The sequence below is a fragment of the Nanorana parkeri genome, unplaced genomic scaffold, assembly GCF_000935625.1.
Source record: "Nanorana parkeri isolate BGI_ZX_2015 unplaced genomic scaffold, ASM93562v1 scaffold753, whole genome shotgun sequence".
Taxonomy (NCBI): domain Eukaryota; kingdom Metazoa; phylum Chordata; class Amphibia; order Anura; family Dicroglossidae; genus Nanorana; species Nanorana parkeri.
Window position 1 is genome coordinate 148,249 of NW_017307021.1, and position 19,960 is coordinate 168,208.

General features: G+C 38.8%; 1 protein-coding gene across 1 annotated transcript in view; it reads right to left on the reverse strand.

Moving 5' to 3' along the window:
* Nucleotides 1-19,960, reverse strand: part of SORBS1 (sorbin and SH3 domain containing 1) — a 194,427-nt gene that overhangs the window by 48,165 nt on the left and 126,302 nt on the right. The window contains exons 17-22 of the mRNA XM_018564475.1: nt 18,063-18,116; nt 16,670-16,799; nt 15,118-15,232; nt 7,860-7,943; nt 4,446-4,511; nt 555-647 (exon numbers count right to left, since the gene is read on the reverse strand). Coding sequence (XP_018419977.1) covers nt 555-647; nt 4,446-4,511; nt 7,860-7,943; nt 15,118-15,232; nt 16,670-16,799; nt 18,063-18,116 — 542 coding nt within the window. The remainder of the gene's footprint in view (nt 1-554; nt 648-4,445; nt 4,512-7,859; nt 7,944-15,117; nt 15,233-16,669; nt 16,800-18,062; nt 18,117-19,960) is intronic.

Below are 19,960 nucleotides of genomic sequence, written 5' to 3' on the forward strand. Positions count from 1 at the left end.
CTCCCCAGTCCTCCACCAACAATTTCTTTCTGGTCAACACATTAGAAATAGGAAAAAAAACATCTGTTTTTTTGTCTAGGTAGAAAACAGACAATGTCAGTAATATCAGTTTTAACTGTACATAATTACAAAAGAGGTTTTTAGGTTTATGTTTAAGAAAACTATTTTTGTTTTGCTCTAAAAGTCCTTCAAAGAAGCTATAAGCTATGAAAAGGTGGCTGTCTGGTTCTACAAAAGCATGCACCTTCTTGTGTAGTGGGACCAAGGCCTATGACGGCATGCCAGGCAGGTGTTACAGTACTCTCATTTCATACATGCACAGCCTTGTTACGGCACAATCCTATGATTACAAGGAATTTACGTCACATTGGAAGCAGGAGATTACTGCACACACAGCGATGGAAAACATGACATTGTCTGTGCACATTCCACAGGCCAGGTTGCAACTCGGATTAGTGATATTATGAAATGAGCTTCTCTTCATTCTCTCACTCTTGCAGACATTTATATATTTCCATAGGTAAGCTAATGGTAAAATAAAGAAACTTTCATACCCTTTTATTAGTGGCTTTATAAAACTTGTCCATTCTCTCTAAATCTGCCTCTAACTCAGACTCGTACTGATTGAGGTCTTTTTCTAGCTCAGTCTAGTTGAAGAAGAACAAGACAAATAAGAACAAGTCACAGAACACTCAGAGGATGATATATGGACGTACGTTGCAACACAATTCAATGTAGCAGAATCATTTCATAACAAACGAAAATAACAAGACATACGATAAAACATTTGACATTTCATTTTTAATTCAATACAGATATGGGGTGACCATACATGGCTCACTCTTTGCAAACAATATTACAAAGTCCAGCATCGCTTGCAAGAATTGGCCAGTATATGGGCTTTCTACAGTAGACTCAGAGAGTACTTGTTATTGCACACATTGAAGATCGCTGTGCAAGCAGGCAAATACTATTCCCTTTTATTTTTAGGAACAAAGCAAACAACACATTTACCCAATGGACAAGTCAGAGAGAACATAGAAAGCCTACAAAGAACAGATATTCCACTACCTTTGGCTCTTGGTAAGACATCTGCAAGTCTATAGCTCTAATCTATAGGTCTAATTTATTAACTTCAGACATATTTTCCTGTATTTTAGCATGGAAAGGTACAGCATTTCATGGTTAAACTGCAGTTGTCCATATTCGTGAGTACCTTGACTATCAAAAGCTTTTTTACAGACGTTGCATAAACAAGGAGCAATGAAAAAATAAGTGTCATGAGATCAACTGTGACATTGGCTTCATTCAGCAGTAAAGAGCAAAGAACAAACATATTCAGAAATCCACTAACACCCAATCAAAAATCTAAGTGTAAGAATAGGTGCAGAAATAGGTCCTCTGCTAGGTTGACCATAAAAATGAAAGGGTGGTTCAACATGCAGGCACATTCAGACCATCCAAAGATTTACTACCTAATGGTTGCCATGGAAGGATGCAGAGTAGGCTTCTAGCAGAAAGCGTATTGAGGTGATGTTCTGACAACAACACTGGCATATCTTGAGGGAACCAGTAGTGATTAGATGAAATGATATAACAAGGCCAACTGATTTTTCCTTTCAAGATCTCTGCTAAGATGGTGTCTGCATGCATAAGAACTGTAAACTCATCTAGCTGCAGATCATGTCTAAAGCCACTGCATGGTTTAACACAGATGCAAAAAAAACTAAATACACATGGCATGAAAAAACATGGCACACAATTTACCGGAAAACAATTTACTTGACACAGCTTTTTGAGAGTTTACATTGACATAATTATATCTTTAAACAGGGCTCTCAGAAAAAAAAATGATTTCAAGATTCAGCACATATACCTATCAAGTTCTGTATACAAGTTGCAAGAGCAGATATGTGGCTATCACCGGTCAATGGAGAATGAAACAACGTGTACTAATTCAGTCCATTGGGTGAACTGCACAAAAACTATGGTGACTTTCAGTGCTACATGTATCAGGCATCATTCTAAGGTAGACAGCTACCCATTTATGGTGAACCATAGCTATCTTAGCCATGGTATCCTTAGATTCCACAGCGGGAGGTGAAGATAGTGATTTTATATTGTGCAGATTACAAAAATCAGTTTTTGTAAAATCGGCTTTAATTTTGCTGATATCACTATCCACTGCCCTTGTGACACCTATTTTGATGGTCATTTTTATTAAATGGGAAACACCAAAGCTATTGTGAATGCAATTATAAAATTAATTGAGGCTTACATGTCTGTTACTGATACAAAGAGCTTTGAAGAGTAATGTACCCTCCACAGAGGTGACACCGACCACCAGTGGTGCACTTCTCATATTTTGGGAGCATTAAATAAATGCAGCAGAGAAACTCCTTTTTCTAATTTCCCTAATATGCCAAATTTCATCAAAGTGATAATGAATATATTACTGGAAGAGTATGCCTTAATATTTACATGTTACCGTATATACTCGAGTATAAGCCGAGATTTTCAGCCCATTTTTTTTGCTGAAAAGTGCCCCCCTCGGCTTATATTCGGGTCAATACTTTTTCCCAGTTTTTTGTGGTAAAATTAGGTACCTCGGCTTATACTCGAGTATATACGGTATACAGGTTTTTACTGTGTAACCACACTTTTAATTAGTGATATATATTTTAAGATGTTGCTACCTAACTCTACTAAAAGTCTATAAAAAGCACTTACAATAAATACAGACAGTTCACAATATGGCAGACATCCAACAACAAATAACATTAAAGATTCAGCAATCATGACTAAAGCACTGAAACGAACACTACATTTACTAAATACTCTGACATGACTCACACACAAAAGATGTAAAGGGGAATTAAAGCGCATCTACACCCAAAACTTTTTTTTAAACTTTTGGATAGGATGGGGAAATGTTATACTGCTATCCAGGGCTTCTTTACAGGGATGCCCCCTAATTTTCTGTTTTGGAGACAAGATTTTACCAGACCGGTAAAATCAAAACTTCCAATAGCAGTAAAACCTGGGTGGCTTTCTAATCCCTCCCCACTCTATCCAAAACTAAAATAAAAACAAAGAAATGGGCTACAGATGCACTTTAAAGGAAGAGAAATAAGGAGGATGTTGTTTCTGGAAACCCTGTGCAAATGTGGATTGTTAGGCTGTTTTGCCTAATACTTTCTGAATGACCCTCAAGAAAAATGGAGCAAGTCATAACCGATTTCCATACTTTTGGCTCACAAATATTGAAACCACACAGTCACCATGATAGTCAGACAATAGGCATTTTCAGAAGAAGGATCACATATTTCTTTAAGTATAGGCTTCAGGAATATCTAAATATAGGAGGAAAGAAAACCCTATGTCCCCATCAACTTCTAGGTAAAATAAATTGATGATGAAGATAAAAGCAAAATGATTGCTATGTAGCTAGTGCTTGAGTAATAACACTGACAAACAGCCTGAAATCTACACATGCCCCAAGTCACAATTGTTAAATGCCGTTGAGTAAGTATCACCACGCACATTTAGTATGGTTTTATCAGAACTGGGCAGGCAAGGTTGGTTAAAGCCATCAGACCTCTATATCCCTATTCATATCTCTTTATATAATTTACACATGCATTAAAGCATTTAAGTTCAGTCTCACTTCAGATATGCTAAACTTTGACCCAGGCATGCTTACTTAGACAAAACAAGGTTTAGCTTGCCAAACCATACCACATTCTGGATCCAAACATTAGGACCGTTATGCCAACATATGCTGTTATTTCATTCATGAATCTCAGGTGTATGTTTTTGTACGTGGACAAGGTTTATAGATATAAAGCATATTCTACTACAGTAACACAGAAACATCACACTAAATTAGCATTTATCCTTAGCATCATCTATTTATTGATATATTAGAAAATCGAGCACATATAGCAGTAGTACAGAAAGTACAGAAAAGTATATCGTCAGTGATTGTTCCAGTTGGTTGTACCAACTATGGCTCAATTATAACCACCACAGTCTGCACTGCATTACAGTGACCTGGTTAGGCACTGTACTGGTCAGCAAAATAAACTTTGCAATGTTTGCTGGCAGTTATTGTATTTTAAAGAACAAGAACCGCATCTGAATGCATTTCTTCTTCATGAGCACCAACTATGGTACCACTATTTATTTAAATTGGCATATACAACTTTGTTTAAGAGACACAGCCCAAGCTAGTATGGACTAGCTTTACATATACCTTTCGGACTCTGAGACCACAGTATGACAAGAATAGGTGAGGTGTGCATTTTTGCTTTAAATGTGAGTTACACAAAGTAGCTCAGAAGCTGCACTATAAGCACACTCAAAATGTAAGCTTACTATAAGCACAAACACAGGTTAGATGCTGCAGCGGTCTCTATTGGAGAGAATTAAGAGAGTGTCATTACCTTCCTATCCTCTACTTTGAGGATAGAGCAATCCCCCGGAGTATAATCCCATATCTTTTTTGGAGGCTGATGAAAAGCAGAGGAGGAAATAAGGAAATGAAAAAAAGAGAGAGAAACAGAAAAGATATCACAAGGAATGAATTTGGAAATCACACACAAGTAGAAGATTTGCATCTGCAAAAAGAGGAAAAAAGGGGAAACAAGCAAAAGCATGTCCCATACTATAGTAAGAGGTAAGAAGCAGGCATGCAAAGAATTGTAAGGAATTACAGTTTAGATTAGTCCCAGAAATGGTTCAGAGTTTTGGAGTTAAGACCTAGAGGAAGCCCTAACATGATCAGGCAAGCTTCTACATGAACACAGGCGGGTCACCTGTATTGTAGAAGGCATATTGTGACCTGTTAGGGTCACCTGAAAAACAGCAATTTAACTCCATTACGCCAACTAAGATGGGAAAGAAGCTTGCAAAATCTTGGTCTTTGCAGGAAAGGGTAGATAGTGCTTTTATTTAGGGCCAAAAGTACATACCACATTTACAAATGGCTGAAATTCCATGATGGCAGCGCAGGACAATGAGATAAAGGTTCAGCCAAGGAATACATACAGTATTTCTGTTAACTACAAAATAGTTAATGATCCCTGACAAAGAACTTTATTATATCATCTAGAATATGACACATGCTTATACACTAAACATATTAGCAAGAAGGTCCCCACTGCACTAGAGGTAGTTATTATGTAGTTCATTTACAGAAAGCCTTTATACGCCAATTGAGTTTCCCAGATTCAAAGTAAAGAGAATTGCTTTACTGCAAAAAAGAAATGGCTCACAGTCACCTTTGTGAAAAACCTAACAATGCAAACAATCGATGTTCAGAGTTTCCCTTCCTAGCATTTCCTGTGACACGTTTTTATTGCATCAGATCACTCTACTAAAATAAATCGTAAAACATGTGCAGTTTTCAGGCAGAATTATTAGGGACAAATGTATCTGGAACAGTCTGAAAAGATTTACACTTGACTTCCCAGGCCTACATACTAGCAACAAACATTACAAGGAGGTTTCACTCCCTCTGTTACACTTTTTACATATTTAGTATTATCAACAAACAATAGCAGGAATAGGAACACCCCATGGTGAGTAGAAATACTCCACACAGAGTGGAATGGAACTAAACTAAATGTCACCAATGAAATGCAAGAAGTATGAAAAAACAGCCAACGGCCCACAATATAACTAAACTGAAATATCACTTAAGGGGAACTATTTATTTATTATTTTGTCTAGGCGTAGATGCTAAAGGGTTAAATCGTGTCTTGAATTTCATTGCAATTGTAACGTCTCCCCTATATTGTAAAGCGCTGCAGAAACTGTTGACGCTATATAAATTCTATATAATAATACTTATAATTTTATAGCATTCTAGGAGTCAAGATGTTTGTCGGCAACAAAGGAGCTCCTTGTCATAATGGTTCCCAAGAGATATATTAGGCTGGTGGGTTATTCAGCCTGCTGGTAATTACCTAATCAGCTATAAGTAGCGCAAACTTTTAACTCTTTTTCAATGACTGGCTGATAAGGGCAAGGATTTCATTGCAGCTGTCAATATGTACTAGAAATTTCAGGACCTTTGTCAATTTTAAGGTTAATAACAATATAAGATTTAGCTTAATTTGATTAAAAGGCAGATTTACATCTTTGCGCATTACAGTACAAAAAAGCATACAAGCTTTACAACTTCACATTTTAGACTACATACAAGTCTTTCCAAGGCTCTCTGTATTCTTTACCTATCATTTTGATATTCATCATAACCTACAGGGCTCATGCAAGTTACACTAACATGGCCTATATATTGTAGGCCATGTAGAAGTGGCTAGAAAGCTGAAATTATATGCAAAACATGTAAATGTTATTCAAGAAAGAATACAAATTTAAAAGGGATGGGCAAAGCCATCAAAGATCAGAAAATATGAAATGGAAACACAGGATGATACATTTGGGCAGCAGGTGTTTTATCATATGTATTAAAGCAGTTCACTAAACATTAAACTTCCATCTGACCGTTGCTATAACAGGTAAAAAACCAACCTTGATATTTACCTATCACACAGAAACCATAGTTCTGGGCTAATACTGTGGCCGGTCACATGACGAGCTATAAGGGCTTCTCAACTGAATGAGTTTCTGCAGAGCCACCATTTGGTTACTTTGCCTGAACTTCAGCTTGGTGAAAACATACCTGAGCATTTAGTGACCACCAACTGTGGAAGCCTCCCAGACACTGGCTTCTCTAGAATAGGAAATACAAGTCTCCTATGATGTATGAGCTTAAAACAGGGTAAATGGGAGGGTTTAATTTTAGTACAGGCCGCTATAAGGTATATGGGGCACTGCAATTTTAATACAAAGAACTCAGAATATATACAAATTTATAACGGATTCAAGATGAACCGCACATATTAATTCTGTATGTGTCCTAAACAATCAGGATATAACCATCAACAAGCATTAGATTGAAAAAGAGCAAAAAATGGTTGATTACGCAGATATGGAGCAACATCCAAATAAGCATGTTACACACACCAACGTTCTGTTATGTTTCATTTCCCAAGCTACACTGGAAAAATGAGAGCTGTCATTTGACTGGTTTCTACAAACAACTCCAGTCCCAGATTCTCTTTGTGCAATGTGAACCACGCATGTTTAGTGTGACCTATGAATAAACAGGCATCTTTCAAGATGTTACTTTTCCAAACAATCCTGCTTTTGAGTGTACTTGTTGCAAAAAGGAAAGACCCAGAAAGCAGGGCTTTAAACATCTCTTTCTGTACACCACCACCCTTTCCCGTATCATTTTATGAAACTGAAAGAAATATTGCCATCTGACATGAAAGAAAAAAAATGTGTACTGCTTTGCAGGTCGCTGCTGTTCTATACATCAGATAGCAGATGCACATAGTTCACTGTAATATATAAAACACTGCAAAAATGCTAGAATACATGATTGAATAAAACACGATAGAAAAAAGAAATAAAACAGAAGTGACTGCTTTAAAGAAACAAACAAACAAGTTATGAACAATGGGGAAAACAAGGGCTAGTAAATGGAATGAAAACAAATATATTTTTGAGGGTTTTTTTTTTTTTACAAATCTATAAATAATAATAATTATAATTATTATTATTAATAATAATAGTAGCTGAGATTTACAAATCAAAAACCATGTAAAAATGTAGCTCCCTATGCCATTACAATGGTAAAAGCTGGTTTTCCAATATATATTTGTTATAAGTTATTTTTAATTTCCTATTCAGGATTCTAATGAAAACAGGCCATGGTACTGTTGTCATTGTCATCTTATCTGCAGCTATGGCAAAGCACAAAGAAGCTGAAATCTAGCCTTACTTACCGGTTTCCCAAATTCCAACTCGGAAAAGAATTTATACCAAGGCTCATTCTTTAAATCTATCTCTTCTGAGCTTTTATCCCGAGTCTACAAAGGCCATGACAGGGGAATGGAAGGAAGAAGGAGAAGAAGATCATGAAAAAGAACACAGAAAAGGGCCTGTTAGAGATGCAGATTTTCCAAGTACGCCTTCCCACTGCCAGGACTGGAAACCAAGGAGAGAGATTTACTATGTGTAACAGTGAATGTGAGGCCACACTTCGTCCTGCATCTTTAACAGAATATGGATATGCAAGAAACAGAGCTCCCAGCACAATCCGACATTGGATGAGACACAAGGAACACAGGATACAGGAGACAAATTAGTAAGACATTAAAATACAATGGATAAAGTAGTGACAGAATAATCAGTACATGCAAGCTGGAAGTAACACAAAAGGAGTAAGGCAGACTATGTGTGTCAGAGATGTTTTTACACTTATTTTACAGCATATTCCCATGCTCAAATGCATTTTATACTTTTACTGGCAGTTACAATGAATATAAAGCTGTTATTTTTGCATTACACATCACAGGCTCAAAAAATCCAACACGCAGGACATTCTTTTTACAAGGGTTAGTGACAGTATTTGAAAATGTCTAGTAATGTACAGACAAAGCTTTAAAACTGAACATCAGGTGAGTAGATGAACACACGGTTGAACTACAAATGTGGCAATGCCAAAGGGTTTCCATCTCTGTACAGCCAGATTTGGAAAGCAGGCTTCCCTGTCAGAAAGCAATGCCAGGTTCTGAACTTATACTGCAGCTGTACAACAGCTTAACCAGAAGGCACTCCCAGCCTGCTGATTGGACAATAAAGGTGAAGCAGGACACTTACGAGGCATTTACTCTGCTCACTGTGCTCTTTTCTCCAATCAGCATGTTCCCTGTTAGCACATGTGAATGTCAGCAACACAAAGTCATAGTTTGCAAGTCCCCATGCCAAATATATCTCAGTTATCAGAATATAGACATGTGCGATTCGTTTAGTTTCAAATCGAAATTCGGACGAATTTTCGGAAATTCGGTAGCGGTAGTTCGAATGTTCGTTTCGGTTCTTATTCGTTTCGTTCGTTGGAGCAAAGTGACATTAGAGAAGGATAAAAATATTTTTTCCCCCTCAAATGTCACTTTGCTGCAAACGAACGAACGAAACGAATAAGAAACGAATAAGAACCGGACACGAAACGAACATTCGAACTACCGCTACCGAATTTCGTCCGAATCCGAATTGACTTTCACACCCGAATCCCGAAAAACGAAATAACACAAATCCGAATTTAAAACGAAACTAAACTAAACGAATTTTTTGGCAGTGCACATGTCTATCAGAATATATTCTCAAACCAAGGCAATGTTAAAAGATTACTGCACACAAGCACCCATAAATGTAGTTAGGGTTTAAACAAATAACTCAAAACGTTATGCTCCGTTCAAGAATAAAATAAGGCTTTATTCTGCCCTGAATTGTCTAAGTAATGGTTTACTTTAAAGTATATCTAAACCTTTTTTTCTTCATTTTAGATTTTTTTGTTTTTTGCATTTCCTGTCCTGTAGACACAACAGGAAGCAAGAACAAACCTTGTGAGATAAATGTCAAGAAACTAGCATTTTTGTACTCACTATAAAATCCTTTGCTTGGAGTTCAATAAGGGACACAGGATTCGTTATGGTGCCCATGCACTGGCCGAATTTCGGGCCGGTTTTGAATGTACCGGCCAAAATCAGCACAGTGTGTGGGGCTGTCGGCTCCCTTACAGCTGACATTCCTCAGTCAGCTGATCAAAGGAGCCGGCTGGGAAATCTTCGTGTGATCAGAGGCGGCAGCCAATAAGCTACCCGCTCTGATCGGGTATTCTGAAAGGTGCCGGCGGCACCTTTCAGAATACGATGCAAACAGCAGCGATTCCTCCATCAACACGCTGTTTGTGTTGATGGAGGAATCGCGTCAATTTTTTTCGTTCAGCCCGCGGGTTGAACAAAAAAAATTGACAGGTGTATGGCCAGCCTTATACTGCTGTGTATAGAAAAGAGTTGCACACTGGAAAACAAACAGCAATCAGCCTGGTATAACCCATCCTACTTCCAGCATGCCTCAGTTTTGAAGCAAAGCAGTGAAGAACAAGACCATAAAAACAAAAAGGATGGGGCCTGTGTCCCTCAATGAACTACAGGGAAATAATTTTAGAGGGCGTACAAAAATCCTATTTTCTTTCAGGATTCAGAGACATTTGGGACATTCAGAATCAGTCCAACTGAGAAGTGGGCAAAGCAGCAAACAAAATGCTAATATGCCCACTATAAAAACAACAGAAAATAAGACCGGAGACTGCATGAAGCAAAAAAGCTGCCTAAAAGGACCTTGTGCCATAAGCTGGCATCTGATCAGGCCTGAACATCCACCTGGTAAAACTTAAAGAACATGTGAACAGAAGACCAGGATGCAGACTTGCAAATCTGAGAAACAGTTGCCTGATGCTGAATATCCCAAGAAGCAATTACAGCTAGCAGAGTGTGCTTTCTCACGGAAGGATGGAACCTGAACCTTAGGCTGAACAAGAAACAAGAAATAGTGCATCGAGAAGCTGGTTCCCCTTTGCAGGGACCATCTGGAATGACAAAGAGTATGTCTTCCTAATAGAAATGGTGGCTGTGAGGTAGACTCATATAGCACGAACTACATCCAGACAATGAAGGGAAATCTACTTTGAATGTGCTGGAGCTGGACAGAGGGATGGAAGTACAACGTCCTAACTCAGGTGCAAGGCTGAAAATACCTTAGGAATGAAAGCGGCTCCAGGCCTTACCACCTTGTCTCTATGCAAGACCATAAAAGGTTCTTTACAAGACAAGGCCACCAGTTCAGATACACACCTCACAAAAGGTGATGGCAACAAGAAATCAATCTGGTTAATAAGTGACGAGAGGGCTATACTATATCACTAATAGGTTTAAGAAGTGGTTTTTGGAGTGCTGAAAGAAGCAAAATGAAATCCCACAGGGTGACAGGTGACTGCATAGGGGAAGCCACGAGACACATCCTGTACAAACATCTTAATCAAAGAATATGAGCCTAGCGGTCTCTGGAACAAGGTCACAAGCACTGAGATTTGACCCTTGTAGTCAAGGGTCAAATGCTGGTCCAGACTCCAGAATTGGAAAACGGTCAAAATATTTTTATTTTTATATTTATATTTTTTAGTATAGTAGGAATCAGAAATTTAGAGATATTCCTCAAGATCTGGGTTTCAACAGCCATGCTACTAAAGCAAATGACCATGAAGCAGGATGGTAAACTGGTCCCTGGGTTAGAAGATCCTGACAATCTGGAAGTGACCACAGAGCACTTTCCAGAAGATTGATCAGGTCAGAAGACCACATCTACCTAGACCAATCCGCAGCTAGGAGGATCACCAGAATGCTCTCCATCGTGATCTGGCAGAGCAGGTAAAGAGGGAGTTTCAGGGGAGGAAAAGGGTAGTATAGGTTGTACTGATCCCACAGAGGCACCAGAGCATTCACTGCTTCTGCCAGATTATCTTGGCACCTGGAGACAAACCTGTTCAGTTTGTTGTTGAACCTGGAGGCCAGGAGGTCCACATCTGGCTTACCTGAGCTGTCATACAGTTGCCAGCCCATATGCGCCTACGCTTGGAATGTAAACTGGAGAGGAGGCTGGAACGTGAATTTCTGCCCAGGACAGAATCCTTAATACCTCTCTTGCTGCAGCAAGGTACGCATACGATACCCCTGAGTGATGCAGAACTCATGTCCTCAGCTTTTTTCCTTTGTTTTCCAAGCAAAAGGTTAAAAATATAATAAATGTAACATTCATAATAAAAGAAGTAGTTTCTGATGCACATCCCACATGGCCTACCCATGTCTTTAAAGGCAGGGCCACACCAGAGGCTGTGAACCTGGAAAATGCTCCACAGCTAACATAGTAAGCAAAGATCTGGAAAAAGCCTTATTACAGAGCCCAGTGCCTGAAGGTCACATTCCAGACACACTCCACTACTGTCAATTCCAGCGGGGTCTGGGTATGGCCTCCAGTGCTTTTGAGACATTGATCCTCCTAGGACACTAGCAAAAAACTGCAGCATGCTGGGAGTGGTAGGTGTTATACCAGGCTGGTCACTGTTTTTTTTTGTTTGCCAGTGTCTAACAGCAGTAAAATGCAAATGTCTCTGAATCCTCTGTCCCTCAATAAGCGAGAAAGAAAAAGTTTTGCCTTTGGATGCACTTAAACCAGAACAGTAAGCAAATACAGAGATACAGACATCTATGGCTACATGCAGAATACTGTATCAACTTTACTGTAAAATTTGAGTTTCATTCAATTCCCCCCGAGCCTACCTATGGGTTTCTTAAAGTGATGATTCATCTCACTAACCATTAAAGAGGCTCAGGGGCAGGAGGTAGAAGTGCAAAGATCAACTTTTTCAGAACAAAATTGAGATTTGCATATAGTGTCATCTCTGGATCGAATGATTGTATTGATCTTATCACTAGAGGCAATATTTGCTAATGCACGGATTTATTTTTACATTTAATTTCAATTGTTTAGATTTGTGGCAGGTCTACTGAAACCTTCCCCTGTTATGTGCAGTAACTTTTTAACAAATATGAATGACAGTTCCATATTGTAAACTGGCCATAACTGTCACTGAATACACACAAATAACATCCTTTATTTTTTAAACCTACCATTTCTCCTGCATAAAAAAAATACCTTTGGCTTTTTTTATTTGCTCTATTATTCTATCCTTTATGAAGATTTACTTTCATTATGGATATAATTGTGGCATACAGAAAGGGCACAATTTGTTATGTGTGCCACATTAGGCCACCGATTCTTGCTGTGGTCCCACTCTTAGGCTGTAATACTCACAAAGCGGGGGCCCAACTCTATATCAATGGCCATGGTTTTGAAACGGGATGTTCAACAAGCTCATATAGATGTGATGATCATGTGTCCATAAACTTTTGACCATATAGTGTAAATTAGCCTTCCAACATTATTAGTGATTAACTGCACAGATCACTTCAGAGCTTCAGCTTACAGACTGAATGAGACAGCGATACTATAAGTAATGTCTAACTTTCTTGTCAATTAGGACCAGGGAAATAAAAATTAAAAATGTCAACCAAACAACTCCCACGGTTCCTTTTTGCAGTAGGCACATATGATGTCTGAAGCTTGTACCTTGTGAAAAGCACTACCAAACTTTCATGTGAAAAAAAACTTCCCTAAGGAACAAACCAAATGTAGAATAATGTTGTATGGATGAAAGGGCTGATACACTCTGAACTGACGTTTCTGGTATAAGTTGTGGTTAGATTCAATATCCAACTTTTTGCACATTTGAGACCTTCATGGCCAGATTTTTGCACCCTATGACCATTTGAAATGGTTGTTATTTTTTATTTGACATTATAGTGCAAAATAGAAGCTGACTCTCCATGGCAATACATCCCCATTCACACCAGGGCGTTTATAGCATGTATTTGTCAGCACAGAAAAGCTCAGCACAAGAAATCCTATTGATTTCTATAGTCCATGTTCATATCTCAGCATAGCGCGCGCTGAGAAAAAAAGCCGATGGATGGAAAAAGAATACATGAGCTTCTTTTTTGGCCAGATCAGCGCGATTAGGAATACGATAATGTGTCACATCGCTCTGATCTCCCCAAAAAGAGGCGCATACTTACAGGCTTGTATGAAGTTTTCCATGCTGCCAAATACGAGCTACAAACGGCGGCGTGACTGGGGACTATGAGGTAAAGCTGGGAAATTCTAGCTGCTGCAGGCTCCCCAAAATAAGACAAGGTCAGATTCAGTACATAGCTTCCACCCACAGCAGAACCATCAGTTTTCAGTAGAATGACAGCTTAAAGTGCAACTGAAGCCAAATCTTGCGTTAAATTGTGGATAGAGAGAAGAGAGATTAAAACCCCCGTCAGGTTTTAATTGCTGTCTCTGTCCCCATTAGGAATATTCACCCTCTCTATTTTTCCTGGTGACTGTTTAACTGAGAGTGAAAAAATAAATAAATCACAAATTATGGGTCATCGGAACAGGAATAGATGGGAAATGTTCCAATGGGGACATTAGTCATGGTGACCCTACTGACCCACTAGGGATTTCCTTCGCCTTGGAGGAATTTCCTCTCACCTCCTCTTGTGGCTACCAGACAGGAAGTGAAGGAAAATCTCCCCACAGAGGGCAAAAACAAAAACAAAAAAAACCCTCCTTTAATCTATCCAAAACTAAAAAAAGTTTTGGTTTCAATTTTACTTTAAACTATGAAAGACAGAATCAGTGCCACGAAAATTAGTGAACGTGTTAAATAAATATATAGTTGTCAAACAACATGTGCACCATATTACACACAATACCAGCACCTAGCCCGCTAAAACAATATGCCCATGAGCTGACAACATGTGAAATATATTCTACATTTCTCAGCTCAGGTGCAATGGCATCAGCAGTATGTGTTTTCCAGACTTCCATGTTGCCACACTGGAAAGCTCATCACCAACACTGTAAAAGAAACATGCTCTTTGTTTCACCAGAAATGACAAATAGTTTGGAAAACACTGTTCTTTTATGTTCATGGATAGGAGTAATTAACAAAGGACCTGTGGCAAAGAAATAGTTAACATATACCAAAAAAACTCAGACATACGCAATGTTACTTCACTCTCTCTGACATTAAATTAAAAAAACAAGTAAAATGAACAATGTGATCCATTAATGCTGACATGCACAAACGCCACATCATAAAAGTGACAAACCCATATGACGCTGAAGGCAGATGATTCTTAGACACAATTTAGTTGCAATTTCAACAGATTCAGAAACACCACACAAAGCTGTCATTTATGTAAATGTTATATAGAAGAGCGGTTAAGGGAAAATGTTCACTTCCCAATACTTATCCATTCAGATCACAAAGCGTCAAAGCGTTAAGTCCTGAGCTGTAACAGTGATCAGTTGGAACAATAAAATGCATCAAGAGGCACTGAACTAAATGGAATGCATTAACACAGATGCAATACTTACAGTCTCATAATCCTTGCCATTGCTCTGCACTGTTCAACTGTGCTAGTCTTTGCTCAACTCAGTATTAGTAACGGCACTGCAATAACCCACCCCCTGCGCACACAGGTCAAGCAACAACAAACAGATTCAGTGGCTGCTCTTGGGTTACATTACCATCTTCTCATTGACGAGTGCTGAGGATTTCCCAGGCTGGTACTCATGAATGCTTCTTGGCTCCGCACGGTATTTTCTGGTGTCAACCTTCTTGTCTGGGGGATCCCAATCATTCCTGCGGACAAGGAAAGCAATTAAGTGTGAAAGCTCCCGGTTACCGAGGAAACATGTGTTGTGGATGGAAATATTCCGGATCTGCTAATCCCGTGTCCAGCTATTCTCATCTCCAGCAGGAAATGTACTGGAGATCGGGGGCACTTTTCATTTGCTATAATGTACATGAGTTTTTTTTACGTCAGTCTCACTGTACATATTGGAACAGAAATAGACTCCAATCATCTGTTTCCTAGAGAACACAGTTCATAATTTTTAACCCGCTCTGAACACGCAGGCAGATAAGCAGATGTTTCTTGTTGTGTTCCTAGGAAACTTCTCCTTGGTGAAGGGCCAGGACATACAAGGACTGGGAGAGGCCCTATGCAACCCTTTCCAAAGCTTGCCCAGCAGCTAATATTTCATTCTCCTTATTAACTAACTTCCAGACAGAAGATTTAAATGTACATTATGAAAACAAAATGTAACGCTGTGACAGAAGAATGTCACAATCTAAGTACGGCTACTGATGAATCCAGAAAAAAGCCTGTCTGGCAGGCTCCAGCAAATTGGGAAGATTTGCTAGCTTGACTTGGAGATGTGTACCTAAAGAATCATTATGAGAAGAAACGATTTGTCCTAGGCTCTGCTGGCAGCATGACAATACATTCACTTTCCCAAGAGGCTAGACGGAACTTCATCTTGCTGAAGCCACCTCCGGCACACACTGTGTAACAGAAGTTTACTATGAGATGCCAGTTAAGAATTATTATGTGGGATGTCAAGATTTTATGAAGTCTACTGCTGGCAAGACGCTCAGCCAGTTATTAAAGAAAACTCTGTCACAGTTTTAATGAGGAAAACAAAAATGCTTGATGCACAGTTTAGGGATGAGAACTTGGAGAAGCAAATACATTGTGGGATGGGAACTAGAGTTCTGCAACAGTTTGCCAGTCACCTAATCATGGTGATATCAATGTGTTACAAATAAAAACACAGAGAGGGATTAATCAAAACTGGAGCAGACAGAATCTGAAGTAGTTGTGCATTGCAACCAATCATCTTCTCTCTTTTAATTTCAAATCCTAAATGAACAAACAGAAGAGAGAAGCTTTATTTCAGTAAATTGGAAAAAAAAGGAAAGCTGGGAGAAAGACAGTCTGGTCATATGATCTGTCAAAGTCATGGACTCTCCTGCAAGCAAGGAATGCTTTCTGCAGCATAATGCAGAGACCATTTCAATCCATGGCCTGCAATTTATGAATTACTTGTATACAGGCACTGTGTGGATTAAACTGCGGCAGGCAACAAAGAGTGGTAAACGCTTCTCTATAAATAGGACCCTTAGATCCCCGTTTTTCATTTTTCACCTGTAGTAGAAATTGCCAAGCATTCTCCAGTTTCTCCATTATAGTGGCCTTTTTTTTCCCAGCATATAGGTATTTGTAAAGCATCTCACCTTTCATGGCTTGGCTTGAGGGAGGAGGTGCGGGTTGGGAGAGGTAAGGTGACAGACCTGCGGACATTATTCTCCACGTCGATATGATCCATCTCACTCCTGGAACGTGGCACTGAGGGCTGTGATTTTCCTGGACATTACAGGCCAGAACCAAGAGTCAAAGCAAGTACTGCAAACACCTAAACGGTAATACTAAACCATCTTCCATAATTCTACATATTGAACACTGTATTTTACCTACTTAAAGGAAACCTGCCATTAGAGAAATAATTAGATCACTGCTGATCTTCTCCAGGAAGTTGCCTGGCTGTCACGCTGGTACTTTGTCCATAACATTATGAGCCACAGACCCAGAATAAGTATTGTGACTTTTGTTTAACTTAAATTTGTTGTACAAACTACATAGTATTTTCAGAAAGATTAGATCAACTACAGCAGTCCACATAATCTTGTCACAACAGGTGTATTTTAAGGAGAACATAAGGGGTGCTGCATATTTTTATATAGTGTCACATATGCAACACAGATGCACTGAGCCTGGAGAGCTTCCAGTGAGCCGTCTATGGCCCGTGGAACAGAATCTCATACAAGCTTATTGACACTATGCAGGAACTCCATGATCTTCATTAGAGGTTCCAAAAAGGTGTTTGAGCTTAAAATGGTATATCCAGCCAACTATAACAATGTTTCCATTTTTTCTTTTCAGGACTGCTAAACATATATTAGATAAGCTTTACAGCTACTCTTGGATTTGTTGTTTTTATTAACTTAATACACTGTTTAATTGTCCAGATATACATTTTGGCAATGGTTTGCATGCAGGTGAGGTTTTCTACTTATAGCTGGATAATGCTCCAAAATTGACACCTGCAGGTTAACTCAATAGGGTAAAATACAGTAACCCACTGCAAACAATCAAAATTAATCAATCATCTGACTGCAGTAAACTGAATCCTGATCGTTGCTATTGATTACTGCTATTGAGCGTGTAAAGTAGAGAACAGCACTGTAAGCAAAACATGTTTGTTGACATAATAATACATTGGCGCTGACTTGCCCTGCCACCTAGTGGTTATATAATGCAGTGTGCTACCACAACACAAGAGTTTTACCATAAAAATCTGTGATCAGCCATTGACTACTTGTTTTTGAATGTTTAAGCTTCAGGTTTGTACTTCTAATCAGTTTTTTTGTTTGCATTGCCTCAAAATCAGATTTGCAAATTCTTTTTTCTGTGCCAGAAAACAGTGCATGGGGTAGGAGGCCCCTTTACAGATATAAAAACCTCTTCAAGCAGTCCTGGAAGTAGGCATTGGGGATACAATGTGTGTATATTCTAGGTAGATCATAGAACATAATTTGGTCAAAGAAAGAAGATAAATGTAGATCTTACCATCTTCTATATAAGAGTGTCGCCCATAGTTTGGATAGGAATCCAAATCATCATCTATAAATAAGAAAGTGCAGAAATGAAAAGCTTCTGGGAAAGAGTTTTTTTTTCCAATCATTGACAAGAAACAGCACAGCAAAGATATAATTAGAATTACAAGGATGATAGTGTCTCAGGTATGCTTTGGCTTTATGACAGTAGTAATTCTCCAATTACCAATCAAATAACAAGGTCTGTGAGCAAACCTACTCTATGTATTCTGCTATGGAAGGAAGTTTTGTAGACACCTTAGGAAGGGAGACCTCAACTGACTTTGGATCACCACATTATTATTATACAGGATTTATATAGCGCCAACAGTTTGCGCAGCACTTTACAATATAACATTCACCAGTTTTGCACATCAATGCGTTTTTTATGAAGCTTGACAGGCACAACTTGTGGTCTTTTCAATCTCAGTGACAATACAATACTTCTTTCTAATTACACATTTCTAAGTCATATCCCATCCTTCAACTTTACTCTGCACCATTTAAAATAAACATGTAAGCAGCACTACTAAGCAATCTGACGAATTGTATCGAATTGTATCTAGACGGTACCTTTACTTGTATCATCCATGAGAGAACCCCCATCCTTCCAACAATCCTATGCAAATAGTGGATCTCTGAAAGCTTCCATTTGCATAGGGTTAAGCACATCCCTACCCCGCCCCCCCATATCATAGTGTTCAGGCCAGGCGATTGGCCACTTAGGTACCAAAAACTGCATAATGGAAGATGGGAAAATGCGTATGTAGACACTGTAAATACTATAGAACACAACCGGTGTGTGCATTACAGAAGAAGTATCACATGGGAGCACAGTTATATTAATAAAAATTAAAAACATCCATGCCAAAAGTTAATCAAAAGGTTCAATTGCCTTTACCAAAGCAAATCCTTCATTGCCTAAGCATCAGATCATGTGACAAACCCGGTGCCAGACAGTATCTCCACTGGAACAATTTAATGCCAGTCCCTCCAAGATCCTCAGCTTTGGCAGAAGCCACAAAACCAATGCCTCATCTGGCCTCAGGAGCGATTCCATTTTAGTCTATATTTTACCTGTCTAAACTATTAGGGCATGCGCCAAAACCGGGAATGTAAAGTGTATTGTGCTTTGGCTTGCATAGATCAAAAATATAACAAGAATTTCAGAGGAAACCACAGACTACATAGAAGAAAAGATAATTGTGAACATACAGTACATTGCAATCTGGTCCATAACAGTATAGACAGTATTTGTTGTTCTGGGAGCAATTCTGGCTGTATAAATATATTGCTGCAATGTCTGATGTAACCCATTAGCAAACAAGAAATCTATTCAACACAATCCATGCAGCTTCTCTACTTGTTGCTCAAAATACTGCCAAACCTTATATATTAAAAAGATTAGCTTTAGGAAACCTCTTCATTCCGAAAACATGAAAACAAACCTAGTGCCAAAAGTCCTTGAGGAATTCTTGTATGTTAGAATGTCTGAAAGAATATTGTACTATATGGCATCAACGAGACGTACACTACTATTTTAGTATACTGCTACCTACAGCACCCAGAACCTTCACACAAAAAGGTCAATTATATTGACCATAATGCATGAAGTACTGTATTTGCACTACTGTGGGTTAAGTGCTATTTTTTACAGTGCAAAATTCACCACTAAATTTTATTGCATTGACCAGCTATACCAAACAGCACCTCCATCCCTATTGTCTTTGTCATAACTCCACCCCACCCTTCTCAGTGTCTCCCCACCAACGTTCACACACCCGAAAAACACACAACCTTACAGATATCCACACACAACCGCTTAACAACAGACACACAACCTTCCAACCACTGTCAGCATCAGCACCACCC